The sequence below is a fragment of the Electrona antarctica genome (assembly GCF_951216825.1).
Source record: "Electrona antarctica genome assembly, chromosome: 13".
NCBI classification, from domain to species: Eukaryota; Metazoa; Chordata; class Actinopteri; order Myctophiformes; family Myctophidae; genus Electrona; species Electrona antarctica.
In genome coordinates, this window is record NC_136794.1 from 17172653 (window position 1) to 17187807 (window position 15155).

The 15155-nt window shown below is 43.4% G+C and overlaps 1 protein-coding gene and 1 pseudogene across 8 annotated transcripts; both read left to right on the forward strand.

Annotated features, from left to right (window-relative positions):
* The first annotated feature begins 501 nt into the window (after nucleotides 1–501).
* On the forward strand, nucleotides 502–3402 carry LOC306935538 (ribosyldihydronicotinamide dehydrogenase [quinone]-like; annotated as a pseudogene). The gene is made up of 6 exons (XR_013792554.1): nucleotides 502–549; nucleotides 1841–2044; nucleotides 2126–2256; nucleotides 2335–2448; nucleotides 2530–2652; nucleotides 2741–3402. The product of XR_013792554.1 is annotated as a ribosyldihydronicotinamide dehydrogenase [quinone]-like (transcript).
* Nucleotides 3403–10613: 7211 nt separating this feature from the next.
* On the forward strand, nucleotides 10614–12151 carry LOC306935825 (ribosyldihydronicotinamide dehydrogenase [quinone]-like). 7 transcript variants are annotated; one of them, XM_079519062.1, is made up of 6 exons: nucleotides 10614–10737; nucleotides 10903–10958; nucleotides 11197–11327; nucleotides 11406–11519; nucleotides 11601–11702; nucleotides 11791–12151. In XM_079519062.1, the coding sequence occupies exons 1-6, from the start codon at nucleotides 10640–10642 to the stop codon at nucleotides 12085–12087; spliced, it is 798 nt and encodes a 265-aa protein (XP_079375188.1). In that variant the 5' UTR covers nucleotides 10614–10639; the 3' UTR covers nucleotides 12088–12151. The 7 variants fall into 7 exon arrangements, with proteins under 7 accessions (XP_079375188.1, XP_079375189.1, XP_079375186.1 ...); XM_079519063.1 differs by having other exon boundaries at nucleotides 10618–10737; nucleotides 10906–10958; XM_079519061.1 differs by having other exon boundaries at nucleotides 10628–10737; nucleotides 10903–11115.
* The last annotated feature ends 3004 nt before the right edge of the window (nucleotides 12152–15155 follow it).

Genomic DNA, 15155 nt, shown 5'->3' on the forward strand with positions numbered 1-15155 from the left:
AGCAGCAGCCAGCGACAGACAGCAACATCAATGTCATTACAGACAGACAGCAGCCTACAAGAACAGCAGCCTCCCAGTAAAGGTAAACAGTCATTCTGGGAATGTGTTCCACTGCCGTTGGTTGGTTTCCTTTTATAAACCGAAAATGACTTACCGGTACCTGGATTTCATTGAACAGCCTGCCCTGCCCTAAAGCAATCCTTTCTCCTTCAATTTACAGCTTTTGTTTTGATGTTAATATTAAATTCCATTGCGATGGCAACCAGCAACATTGGATAGCCTATAGGCCTACGTGATAGGCCTGCATAATGTTGGATGCATTTATCCAACACAATAAAGTTTGCGGCTTCTGTTCTGACTTCTGACACAGTGCAGTGTGTTCTGCAATCCGCATAGATACAAACTCCTTTTCACCGACAAATGTCTCAACGCCCCGGCTCCACAGTATCTCTCAGGCCTCCTCCTGCAGGAACATACTCTGTCACAGAACCTGCTGTCCATATGACGCTTCATGATGGCTCCAAAAAGAGGTTTTCCACCCCAGAGAAGGTGCTGGAATATCTGCTCTGTGCTACCTGACCATTTTGGTCAATAAAAAGCTTGCTTTTGAGCCTCTTAATTCTGTTATAGACATCCAAGGCCGTTATGTAATTGTCAAGGGGGTTCTTAAAGGTAAAGATGTTGCCCCCCTGGTCACTAGCTCGGCTGATTCTTTATCTATGATGAAAGGTCTTTGCTGAGTTTGCATCTGAGGAGGATGTGTTTGTGTTTGTGAGCAGCAATCTGGGAACCCATCGACAAAAAAAGAAGGAAAAACAGCACCCTCTGCTGTTTGTTTCCAGAATCTGTTCTTGGGAGATTAGTGGGCAGAGACTTTAACTGCCAGCATCTCTACAAACTCCCACCTATATGACTCCTCATCATTATACTAAGATCCCCAGACCCTCCTGCCTCAAGCAGAAACACATTCCAAGGCATATAAGTCACATCTGCCTCCCTCAAAGGGAGCCAGGATGCTCTCCTCTTTTAGATTTGGGATGTTCTGATGTTTTTGTAATGCTCCCCATAATAGGTACACTACTAGACTACATAACTTTTTGGTTCCAGTTGTACACTCTCAGAGGTATGAAGGTCCTTGAAAATAAAATGTTTGAGAACCACTAGCTGTACTGGTGGACTCCTAATGTGCCATATACACTATACAGTAGTGTCATAGTAAATCAGTGTCATACATATTCTGAAGAAAATCTGGAGACATTCAGTAATTGGGTCGTATGATCAAAATAAGAACATTATAATGTTATGTAAAAACTACATCTAAAAAGTAAAATACAAGGACAAGTCTTGCCACGGACACACTTGTCCGTGTATGGACATATTGATGACCCCTGCTGTACATGATGGCTTAAAATACAGGATGCATGTTAATCATGGTGATCATAACAATGTTTGGCATAGCAGACTCTGAACTGTGAACACGATCCAGAGTAGTGATTTGTTTACCTTGTGTTCAAAACAATGCAGCAACAACAGACCTGCGGAAGTCCGAGAAATCTTCAAGAATTCCCTGTGGTTGATTGATTTAATTGATTGCTTGATTAGTAGACAGCTGTGCGAGTGGGAGTGACATGCATAAAAGATCTGACTTCAGTCATGAAGCATGTCTTTCCTTCCTGTTGCAACTGCAGATTCTAGCTCATCATTTTGACACTGTGATTGAGGATGGGTGAATCTTCTTTAGTTATTTGACTTCAGAGTTTTTAATGGTGCATGGGACCGAACACATTAGTTTGGGGTCGGTCATGGCTATATAGGGCTGAGGGAACATGCTTGTTTTTAGGTTTTTTGTTGTTTTTACATTGGTGGGCATACACTTATTGTGTATGCCCAGTTTGCCCAGAACCCTCGTTCATTCAATGCTGCTGCTAAAGATGGTGTATTGGAGGTGGAGGTTCTATAACGGCTCTGCAGGGCTACACGGTGGAGGTTTCTGACCTGTACGCTATGAATTTTAAAGCCACAGCTACTGCTGAGGACATCAATGGTGAGGCTTTGAGCTGTTTAAGACACTAAATTCATCTCAATCAGCTTGTGCAGGGAAAATCAAATGTGCTCTCATCTGCAGGAGACGTGCATAACCCTGACAATTTCCAGTATGCAAATGAGACCCAACTGGCATGGGAGGAAGAAAAGCTGTCTGCTGACATCACTGTGGAACATAAGAAACTCAAAGAAGCTGACCTTGTCATTTTTCAAGTGAGTTCTCGAAAGGGAAAGAACTGTTTGCTAAATATTGCTTTCCCTCAACATGAACTAACTTGTAACTTGTTTCAGTTTCCCATGTACTGGTTCACTGTCCCTGCCATCATGAAGGGCTGGATTGATCGGGTGCTCACATTGGGCTTTGCCTACACTCCTGAGAAGAGGTACAGTCAAGGAATCTTCAAGGTAAGGACTAAAGAGCTCTGCATTAGTACACGGTATACTGTATTGTTGCGGCATGTCTTTGAAATTTGAATTACTTTCTAGGACAAGAGAGCCATGCTGTCTTTCACCACTGGGTCTCTGGAGTCCATGTTCAGTGACCATGGAATCATGTTCAGTGACCATGGAATCAATGGAGACATGAATGTCACCCTGTGGCCAATACAGGTATTGGCAAACTAACTATCCATTTCTAACTGTGTATACATGTGATACATTTCAACCAACATACTGATGTCACTTGTCCCCATTCCAGAACGGAATCCTGCATTACTGTGGCTTCCAAGTTCTGGCTCCTCGGATATTCTGGGCCCCATCACGTGTTGCCTGTGACATCCGTGACACCATGCTGGTGACCTGGCGATCAAGGCTGAAGGGTCTCCTGGCTGAGGTGCCACTTTCCTTCACTCCCTCTGACAGCTTTGATGGAGAGACAGGCTTCCAACTGAAACCTGAGATCAAGAAGATCCATGCAAACAAGCAGTTTGGCCTGACGGTGGGAACCCACATTGGAAAATCGCTTCCGCCCAACAACCCAACAGCCCAACAACTACAGCCCAGCATTGAATATTCAGACTTCTTTAGTCCATTCTACTATTAGACTCATGGAAAACTGCTTTTGAATGAGCATGCAATTACAGAAAATATTACCAGATCTATTGACAGACCTTTATTGATCCTGAAAGCACACACCTTACAGTGCACAGCCCTGGCTAGGCAACCCAGCCAGGTGGAGATATGCACCAGAGGAGCATATATTTCTAATTTTATACAGTTTTCTAGTCTGGGAAGTGCCGTTTCCACATTTGAATCAAAGGGTTCAGAATTGGGGTTTAGGAGCTTGACGGTATGGATGAATATCTGGTTTAAAGGGACGTGGGTTTTTTTAATTTCAAATTAAAGTTTTGTGAGCATTCATTTTTCTAAGCTTCTTAAAAATCACACCTGTTTGAAGTGGGCCCTTTTATCATCATGTACATCTCATTCCGGCCAATCACAATTTGTGTCCTTTTGTCTTCAATGTTTGTTTACACAAACACTCAAAGCTGGGTGTAGGAGGGCCCTCAAAAAATAAAAGTGATGTGTGATTATCTCCAGTTCCCTGTAAAATGAGGTTGTGGTGTGTACTGGGATGATCGTGAGGTCAATAGTATGGAATTTGAATATGAACATAAGCAGTGATGAGCAGCTTTGGGATATTCTTTAATGGAAGTCAGATGATGGACTGTCTCATGGTTTAATGATGCTGTATTCAGAATGAACCATGTTCACTGAACAGACATTGAAACCGCAGCTACTCACACATAAACGCAAACAAAGCCAGGGCGAGCATACGTAGCCCATTGACAACTGAAGAGAAATTCTTCCCAATTTCCTGTATTTAGCTTTTAAGCCTCGGTTGGTGTTATTTGAGGAGCATTGGCGTTTAAATCTTTTCACATGTCTCTCCAAATCCTTATTAGACCGCCTGCAACTGGTTCAGAACACTGCTGCCAGATTTCTGACCAGGTCCAGGAGATCCTACCACACCCATCTTGTTTTCCTTGCACTGGCTCCCAGTAAATTATAGAATTAATTTTAAAATTCTTGTCATCACACACAGAACCCTCCATGGTCAAGCACCCCCATATATTTGTGACTTCTTCTTCTTCTTCGTGGGGTTTTATGGCGGTTGGCGTCCAAATAGTTGCATTACCGCCCCCTTCTGATCCGTGTGTGGATCAGACAAACTAAAACGTATTATATATATAACTTATCACCGTCCTGTGCAAACTTAATAGTGCCCACTCCAAAGTGACCCCCCTCTACATTGTCCATTCTGTGCGCTACATCCCAGACCCTGTGGCCTGAGATGGTGTAAATTCTTCTCTTAGTACAATATCCACGTCTTCTGCAGTGACATCCAGTACATGTAGGAACCTCCTCGCCGCTTCCAGCACCATCTTAATTCGTTCCGACTTGGTTTGTATGTCCGCCGCACAGTTGATGATCATGGCAATGAATGCCAAGAACCGTTTCTTGTCCATACAGATCATTGTTATCACTTAAGCCTACATTGCTTCCCCCCTCATTTGCCTGCTGTACTTCCACTGCTGCTTTTCCATCATTGGCCTTGCTCCTCTCTCTTTACAGCATCAGCGTAGGGTAGGACAGTCCTTTCCCTTCTCAGAGATGGGCAGTATTTGAAATACATGTATTTGAAATACGTATTTGAAATACTTTTTTGTATTTTGTAATTTGTATTTTGCTGGGATGGAAGAAATGAGATGTATTTTGTATCTAGATACTTTCAGATCTAGTATTTTCTGTATTTCAAATACATAAAATACTTTTTAATGTCATTTTACACAGCCTCAGGTTTAAACTGTAGGGGCAAAACACATAACCTGACTCCGCCAGATGGGGCAGCAGAGAGTACACTGGGTTCCCCCCTCCTGCTCCCATCTGGGAACTCTCAGGCAGACTTGATGTCCGGCCACAAAACGGCCTGGCCAATCAGCAGCAGCTAGAGGCGGGATAGCCGCTGCTGATTGGCCAGGCTGTTTGAGGCCTGGCAAGGAACGGTGAGCACAGGGCGGGCGGAGCCGTGGGGGCTTTTTACGTTATTTGCGCAGTGAGTGTAACGCTGCTCAATGGTGAAATCTTCCGCCAACAGCGTACCTTAGTGATCAGAATCAAGGACAGGCCTATCGTAGTAGACATTTCCACCACGTGGAAACGCCCCCCTTTCAAAGTGGGGGGGCGGCGGGGGTGTGTATATATATATATATATATATATATATATATATATATATACACAATTGAGTTTTTTTTTATCCTTGTGTTTGTATCTATAATTTCCAGGGGCTATGCTTAAGTTTGTGACTAAAGCCACAACACAGCCTCCCCACTGGGAGCACTGTTTATACCAGTCAGTCTGTCATACCATCCCTCCCCACTGGGGGCGCTGTTTATACCAGTCTCTCTGTCATACCATCCCTCCCCACTAGGGGCGCTGTTTATACCAGTCAGTCTGTCATACCATCCCTCCCCACTGGGGGCGCTGTTTATACCATCCCTCTACACTGGGGGTGCTGTTTATACCATCCCTCCCCACTGGGGACGCTGTTTATACCAGTCTCTCTGTCATAGCATCCCTCTCCACTGGGGGCACTGTTTATACCAGTCAGTCTGTCATACCATCCCTCCCCACTGGGGGCGCTGTTTATACCAGTCAGTCTGTCATACCATCCCTCCCCACTGGGGGCGCTGTTTATACCATCCCTCTACACTGGGGGTGCTGTTTATACCATCCCTCCCCACTGGGGACGCTGTTTATACCAGTCTCTCTGTCATAGCATCCCTCTCCACTGGGGGCACTGTTTATACCAGTCAGTCTGTCATACCATCCCTCCCCACTGGGGACGCTGTTTATACCAGTCTCTCTGTCATAGCATCCCTCTCCACTGGGGGCACTGTTTATACCAGTCAGTCTGTCATACCATCCCTCCCCACTGGGGGCACTGTTTATACCAGTCTGTCATACCATCCCTCCCCACTGGGGGCGCTGTTTATACCAGTCTGTCATACCATCCCTCCCCACTGGGGGCGCTGTTTATACCAGTCTGTCATACCATCCCTCTACACTGGGGGCGCTGTTTATACCAGTCTGTCATACCATCCCTCCCCACTGGGGGCGCTGTTTATACCAGTCTGTCATACCATCCCTCTACACCGGGGGCGCTGTTTATACCAGTCAGTCTGTCATACACAGACAGACAGACAGACAGACAGACAGACAGACAGACAGACAGACAGACAGACAGACAGACAGACAATAAATGTTTATACTTTATTCTGCTCTGTTTGTCTACTTAAAACTGTTTTAAACTGTTTCAAAACCCCCCATTTTTTCATGGGGGGCCCCCTTGCTACAATCATGCTTAGGGCCCCTTGGAGGCCAGAATCGGCACTGCATGTGCACATCTTGTTACCGGGGAAGACCCTATTCATCTTAGTCATTAGTATCTTGTTTACTTATCTTGTTTTTTATTGTTGGTTTAAATGTAAATTGGTGGTAGGCCTAATCAATCAATCAATCAATCAATCAATCTCTTTCTACATTTTTCTTGAGGTAGAAGTCAAAGAGGAGTGACAGTGATGAATCAGATGGCCAATCCATTCCTTTGTGGGTCCTGTTTGATACAGTTATAGCACATTGATTTGCTTAAAATATAAAGTGTATCATTCTTAATAACCTTCAATGTATTAGACATTCTGACAGGTCATTAATTTAATATTTGGCAATTAATTATGAATTTACTTATCATTATATACATTTTAATGAAAATGTATTTTCATGTATTTTCAAAATACAAAATACGTATTTGTATCTCAAATACATTTCTCAGACCAGTATTTGTATTTTGTATTTAAATACATTCTGTGACCCAGTATTTGTATTTTGTAACAAAAATACCATCTCTGTTCTGCCCTAACCCTGCTCACCATAATCTCCTTCTCTCTCTTAGGACACACAGCTGATCCGGTGTAATGTCCCCCACCACAGTGCACACACTTTAGTTCTTCTTGGCTTTCTTTACATTCCTCTTCTTCGCATTTTTCCTCCCCACACCAATGTAGGCTTCTCACTGTTTAGCAGTTCTATATATTTACATATTTTTCTATTGACTATTTTCTATTTTGATGTTCTATTTTGATGTCGTTTTTGCATATTATTCTATGTACAAATAACGTTTTTGGTGCCAGCAACCAATCACCCACTTTGGGTGTTGGCCTGATTGAGGACACTCCCTGATCCCTTGTCCCAATCTGGTGTAACTCCTTGTATGTCATTCCCTGAAGAAGGCAACTTGTTGCCGAAACGTTGGAAAAATAAAGATTTTGATGGCATCGTGACTACGAGCTGTGCGGCCTCTCTCCTTTTTCAGTCATATTTATCTCCTGCGGTCAGCACCTCCCCACTACTGGTGTGCGCTTCTACCTTCCTGTTTGTTTGATGATTCCTCCCCACACCTGCCACACTTTCTGTTCTCCCTGCACACTGCTGCCACATGGCCATATTTTTGGCAACAATAGCACCTGAGCGGTGCTCTTTCATATGGCCTGACCCGATAGCTCATGTAAGTCAGGTACACTCTCTGGGGTAAATGCTCTCCTGCAAACGTCAAACAAACTGACCCACTTTCCTCTCGTTTCCCATCTCGAAATCTGGACAATCTTTTTGCCTCACACACACCTTCAACAAGGCTCACAAACGCTTGTGGCTTCAATGACAGTGGAACTCCACTTATAATTCCCTTGCTCCGTTTACCTTCAAGGCGAAAGGTACTCACGTCATGCTCCCCGTATTTATTAATGTTCAGAGCCCTGTTCACCTGATTTGCACTGCACTCAAAAATCACCAGACCACTCCTAGTAACCCTCAAGGATTTAATTCCCCCCACTTTCTTCTCAACAAACTTTCCCAGCGCATATTGGTCATTAAAAATGCCGTCGACCTGCGCCTCCGCTCTCATACCAATAATGAATCTCCATCACTTTCTGAATTGTTTGATCCCATTCCTTTCTTTCTTTTCTTTTCTTGTTTAAATCCATCCTTATTTCCATCACTGCACGTTTGACTGTCGTGATCAGAATCCTCCTCTGACAACTGCATTTCCCCCTCCCTTCCGTCCGTGTTCACTGGCAGAGCAACTCTGCCATCCTTCCCGTTCCCCACCACTCACTGTGTCATTTGTGACTTACTCCACCCATATGTTCCTAGAAGGCCTCTGAGATCCTCATCCCAAGCCCTGCTGGTTGTTCCACCCACAAAACTAAAAACTAAAGGTGATCAAGCCTTTGCTAGTTTCGCCCCCAGGCTAAGGAATGACCTCCCGGAGCACCTGAAATCTGTGGCCTCAGAGGACCTTTTTAAAAAACGTTTAAAGACCCACCTTTTTAGACAGGCCTTTGTAACATAGTGCTGTATTGATCTCTTGATTATTATTATTATTTATTTTTACCAGTGCCGTTTGTTCTGTTTTCTCTTTCTTTTCTTTATTTTTCATTCTTCTTCTTCTTCTTATTAATATTACTATTGTTACTATTGATATATTTTGCTTTTATTGTTGTGAAGCACTTTGTGACTGATGTCTGTGAAATGTTCTCTATAAATAAAAAATCACACCCGTGTGAACTGAGTGGTGTAAGGTCTTATATAGACTGATGAGCTGTGGTCTGACGTAATGTCTGACGTAATGAAATCACACCCGTGTGAACTGGGTGACCATAGCAACCGTGCTCATTTTTTGAGCACAGACAGACAGACAGACAGACAGTGATGCAAGAATAGAATAGAATAGAATATTTCACTGAACCAGAGCAACACATTTTAAGCACAAACAGGAGAAAAACATATTTAGCGTTACATCCTTATGTGGAATACTTTCCTCATGTGGATTACTTTCCTTCATGAGGACTACTCTATTTTATGCCTCACCTGCATGTTAGTATTTGCACAAAGGTCTTCAATACATGTTACTGTTCTATGGCTGCACTTTATATACACATATGTACACATCTGCCACTGCACATACACACAGACTGCTGTCCAACAATGAGCAGCAGCCAGCGACAGACAGCAACATCAATGTCATTACAGACAGACAGCAGCCTACAAGAACAGCAGCCTCCCAGTAAAGGTAAACAGTCATTCTGGGAATGTGTTCCACTGCCGTTGGTTGGTTTCCTTTTATAAACCGAAAATGACTTACCGGTACCTGGATTTCATTGAACAGCCTGCCCTGCCCTAAAGCAATCCTTTCTCCTTCAATTTACAGCTTTTGTTTTGATGTTAATATTAAATTCCATTGCGATGGCAACCAGCAACATTGGATAGCCTATAGGCCTACGTGATAGGCCTGCATAATGTTGGATGCATTTATCCAACACAATAAAATCCGCATAGATACAAACTCCTTTTCACCGACAAATGTCTCAACGCCCCGGCTCCACAGTATCTCTCAGGCCTCCTCCAGGAACATACTCTGTCACAGAACCTGCTGTCCATATGACGCTTCATGATGGCTCCAAAAAGAGGTTTTCCACCCCAGAGAAGGTGCTGGAATATCTGCTCTGTGCTACCTGACCATTTTGGTCAATAAAAAGCTTGCTTTTGAGCCTCTTAATTCTATTATAGACATCCAAGGCCGTTATGTAATTGTCAAGGGGGTTCTTAAAGGTAAAGATGTTTATTGCCCCCCTGGTCACTAGCTCGGCTGATTCTTTATCTATGATGAAAGGTCTTTGCTGAGTTTGCATCTGAGGAGGATGTGTTTGTGTTTGTGAGCAGCAATCTGGGAACCCATCGACAAAAAAAGAAGGAAAAACAGCACCCTCTGCTGTTTGTTTCCAGAATCTGTTCTTGGGAGATTAGTGGGCAGAGACTTTAACTGCCAGCATCTCTACAAACTCCCACCTATATGACTCCTCATCATTATACTAAGATCCCCAGACCCTCCTGCCTCAAGCAGAAACACATTCCAAGGCATATAAGTCACATCTGCCTCCCTCAAAGGAAGCCAGGATGCTCTCCTCTTTTAGATTTGGGATGTTCTGATGTTTTTGTAATGCTCCCCATAATAGGTACACTACTAGACTACATAACTTTTTGGTTCCAGTTGTACACTCTCAGAGGTATGAAGGTCCTTGAAAATAAAATGTTTGAAAACAACTAGCTGTACTGGTGGACTGTCATAGTAAATCAGTGTCATACATATTCTGAAGAAAATCTGGAGACATTCAGTAATTGGGTCGTATGATCAAATTAAGAACATTATAATGTTATGTAAAAACTACATCTAAAAAGTAAAATACAAGGACAAGTCTTGCCACGGACACACTTGTCCGTGCATGGACATATTGATGACCCCTGCTGTACATGATGGCTTAAAATACAGGATGCATGTTAATCATGGTGATCATAACAATGTTTGGCATAGCTGACTCTGAACTGTGAACACGATCCAGAGTAGTGATTTGTTTACCTTGTGTTCAAAACAATCCAGCAACAACAGACCTGCGGAAGTCAGAGAAATCTTCAAGAATTCCCTGTGGTTGATTGATTTAATTGATTGCTTGATTAGTAGACAGCTGTGCGAGTGGGAGTGACATGCATAAAAGATCTGACTTCAGTCATGAAGCATGTCTTTCCTTCCTGTTGCAACTGCAGATTCTAGCTCATCATTTTGACACTGTGATTGAGGATGGGTGAGTCTTCTTTAGTTATTTGATTTCAGAGTTTGTAATGGTGCATGGGACTCTACACATTAGTTTGGGGTCGGTCATGGCTATATAGGGCTGAGGGAACATGCTTGTTTTGAGTTTTTGTTGTTGTTTTTACATTGAATCTGAACTTCACTTTACTTTGATCAGCAGATGCAGCAACAGCAGCTGCTGCAGAAGCAACAGCAGAAGCAACAGGAAAGAAGGTACTTATTGTGTATGCCCACCAGAACCCTCGTTCATTCAATGCTGCTGCTAAAGATGCTGCTGTGGAGGTTCTAACTCTAGAGGGCTACACGGTGGAGGTTTCTGACCTGTACGCTATGAATTTTAAAGCCACAGCTACTGCTGAGGACATCAATGGTGAGGCTTTGAGCTGTTTAAGACACTAAATTCATCTCAATCAGCTTGTGCAGGGAAAATCAAATGTGCTCTCATCTGCAGGAGAGGTGCATAACCCTGCCAATTTCCAGTATGCAAATGAGACCAAACTGGCATGGGAGGAAGAAAAGCTGTCTGCTGACATCACTGTGGAACATAAGAAACTCAAAGAAGCTGACCTTGTCATTTTTCAGGTGAGTTCTCAAAAGGGAAAGAACTGTTTGCTAAATATTGCTTTCCCTCAACATGAACTAACTTGTAACTTGTTTCAGTTTCCCATGTACTGGTTCACTGTCCCTGCCATCATGAAGGGCTGGATTGATCGGGTGCTCACATTGGGCTTTGCCTACACTCCTGAGAAGAGGTACAGTCAAGGAATCTTCACGGTAAGGACTAAAGAGCTCTGCATTGGTACACGGTATACTGTATTGTTGCGGCGTGTCTTTGAAATTTGAATTATTTTCTAGGACAAGAGAGCCATGCTGTCTTTCACCACTGGGTCTCTGGAGTCCATGTTCAGTGACCATGGAATCAATGGAGACATGAATGTCACCCTGTGGCCAATACAGGTATTGGCAAACTAACTGTACATTTCTAACTGTGTATACATGCGATACATTTCAACCAACATACTGATGTCACTTGTCCCCATTCCAGAACGGAATCCTGCATTACTGTGGCTTCCAAGTTCTGGCTCCTCAGATCTTCTGGGCCCCATCAAGTGTTGCCTGTGACGTCCGTGACACCATGCTGGTGACCTGGCGATCAAGGCTGAAGGGTCTCCTGGCTGAGGCGCCACTTTCCTTCACTCCCTCTGACAGCTTTGATGGAGAGACTTTCCAACTGAAACCTGAGGTCAAGGAGATCCACGCAAACAAGAAGTTTGGCCTGACGGTGGGAACCCACATTGGAAAATCGCTTCCACCCAACAACCAGAGAAAAGCTGGGGCCTGAGTAACTGTACTCTAAAAGTGTCATGTCTTGTTCTGAAATAAAGATAATATTAATCCATAACAGATTTCTGACTTTGTCAAAGTGTCTAGTTCAGCCATAACTTCAACGGTATGCTTGTGCTGCGTCTCCAATAGAAGATTTGTGCAAAGTCATGTAGGCTTAAAACTTGTGTAAGTTTGCCTATGCAAATGTACTAGTGCTTGCACATGTCAAATGGATATGTACTATGTAGGATAATGCCAGGAACTCAACTAAGTAGTATCTACAGCACCATGAGTTTTATTCTGAACAAAGTCAGTAGAAGTGAGCTCCTAAAAGCTCTTTGGCAGTTTGGTCACTAGGCTGGATTAAAACTTGTTGCTGCATGATGGCAAATCCTACGTAGTCTAGTTGTCAGTGGCCAGTCATTCCCACTTGCCCTTGTAAAGTACGTTGACTGTTCCTACCTTAATGATTGCTTGAGGTGTCTATAGCGGGTGCATGCTTTTGATTAGACATACCATTGGTCCGATATCTCAAACCCTCACCCTACCTACCCTTAAAACACCCCCACAAACCTTAATCCAGTCGGACCAATGCTATGTCTAACACAAGTATCCCTCCCGTCTGTAGCTGGGGTGCGCACGCTTATCCGACACACCAACGGACAGACATGCGTTCAAACATGCACTGCTCCCGTGCTTGCGGTTAGGGTTTGAGGTAGGTTGTTCTAAGGACAAACTAGTCTGGGGATATAACATCTGGGACTACATTTCTTACCAAGAATTATCTTAACCAATGTGTTTAAGGGTGTCTAACGTATTCCCCATTGGTTTCTATTTAACCACTGTAGGGGAATTTGACAGCTGCTGAAAATGGGGGTACCATCAACATGGCGAAATGTTCTAAATTTCATTATACTTTAAGTAGCATGCAATCTGAGAATCCCATCGTCAAATATTCGGGAAAACAGAAGTAGCATGTGAAGTGTCAAACTAGGGGGTTTTCATGATTCTGAACCCATTCCAAGCATTAGTTTTGCATGAAAAACACTCCTTGGGCTAAATTCGGCAATTAAGTATATAAATTCGGCAAGTATTCGGTAACGTGTGACAAATCATACGACTTTGACTTTTTATTTTCTTGCTCGAGATGAAGAGACAAACAAGAAGTGCCAGTTTCTCAGCAATGTTTATAAAGAGGTCCAGAACCGCCACAAAAGTCCTCTGCTCTGGGCAGGGCCCCTGCCCAGGCTCTCACAGGCACTGGCCCCCGGGCACCATTCTAGTAACCTTAATAGAGAAAATGCATAAATACATACTGAAACCAGATATAAATCATTAAGGAAAGTTTATGCATGTATTGTAAACATTCAATTGCTTTATTTTTTGAGTGGTGCAACCACTCCAAGGAACAGCAATGTCCATGTTCACCTACCTATGTGACTCGTGTCAAAGATGGTTTATGTATGAAGATGGGCCATCTTCATTGGATCCACTAGAGGCGAAATGGTACACAAAGCCTACAAATGGTCTCCTAAATATAGTAGGCGTGGTTTGCTTCTCCCCGACCCCCACCCTCCCCCCACCCTCCCCCCTGACAACAACACTGTTTCCACACTCAGTCTAGTAGGTGGCGGTAATGCACCATTTAGGTTTGCCAACCGCCATGAAACCCGATAGAAGAAGAAGACAACAACACTGACAAGTCATTTAACAAAGTACATTGAAAACAACTGACAAGGTGTACTTTTGAAATAGTCATTTTAGTTTCTCGAAGACCTCCAACCATATAAATTCACGATTCATTAAAAAGTCTCTCCCTAATAGAGTTGTAGAATGGACAATAAAAAACTAAATGCTTTTCATTTTCAATTTCCTTTAGATCACACAGACTACACATAATCTATCCTCCTCAACCGTGCCTACATATCTGCCTGTCTCAATATGCAGACCAAGTATGCCAGCTCTAATTTGGGCACATAAGGATCATTTCTAATCGTTTTAAATATGTCCATTCATTTCACATTATAATATTCACATATTCACATATTCTCATCTTAAATATGGGTCCAGAGCCCCCTATGTGTTGTCCGTGAAATTGCAGATGGACAGAGAGAGGCTTCCGGACTCATCTCAAATCTCGCGAGAGTTTGTTGCTGGGATAAAGAAATGTCATTAACAAAGTAGATTTTCTCCTGATTTGTCTCGCTAAAAGAAGCCATTTTACTATGAATATTTTGTAAATATTGTGTGCCTTGTGATGATTGGGTCCAGTATTTAGTTCAGTGAACATGGAGTTAAGGAATGGTTCAGAAGCTGTGTTCACGTTCATTCTCCCATTGGAAATGAATAGACTCCAACATTCTTCCCGTCTCCTAATAATGTTACCGCCCACCTCACGCAGATACGGGAAGTAAGCAAAGTTGGCCTCTCTTGCTAATTCTCCTCTTGGCTCGTGTTAATGTGTGTGACTCATGTGTGACTCATGAGTACCAGTAGGGGCGCTGTTGTGGCAGAAACAGAGACAGAGAGATGCACTGTTGCCTGCTAATGAGTGAGAGGGGGGTGGGGGGGGGGTTTGCACCACTCAGTTCACACGGGTGTGATTTTTTATATATAATCTGGGATGTGTGACCACTAATATTTGTCTATACAAATGTAGACTAGTGCTTGCACCAAGCATGTCAACTGGCTGCAGGAATGCAATTATATCTACTGCAACCTAGAGTTTTATTCTGAACAATAATGCCAGCAGTATATAAGTATGCTCCTGCTACAAGCTCTTTAGCAGTTTGATCACTAGGATGGTGGTGCAAATCCTAGTAGCCTAGTTGTGGTTTTCTACTGGAATAACGGTATTTCAACGAGGTGCTTTTCTGGTGCATAGGGCTTGCCACCTGCTTGAGACAGCAAAGGAACCCAAGGCAAGACTATAGAGCCAATGGAACATGGATGGGAGGAGCATTTTGGTACACTCCTGCCATCCTCCTGCCATCACTCCTGCGACATACTAGCGTCATGTCCAGGGGTTGTACTTGTACATCAAGCTGCCTCACGCTACAGAAACAGGAGATAGGCTCCTGCCCT

Excerpts from the sequence above, each read along its gene's own strand:
- LOC306935825 (XM_079519059.1), top strand. Across the intron at positions 11,520-11,600 it reads ACAGTCAAGGAATCTTCACG|GACAAGAGAGCCATGCTGTC; the intron begins GTAAGGACTAAA and ends ATTATTTTCTAG. Across the intron at positions 11,703-11,790 it reads TCACCCTGTGGCCAATACAG|AACGGAATCCTGCATTACTG; the intron begins GTATTGGCAAAC and ends TCCCCATTCCAG.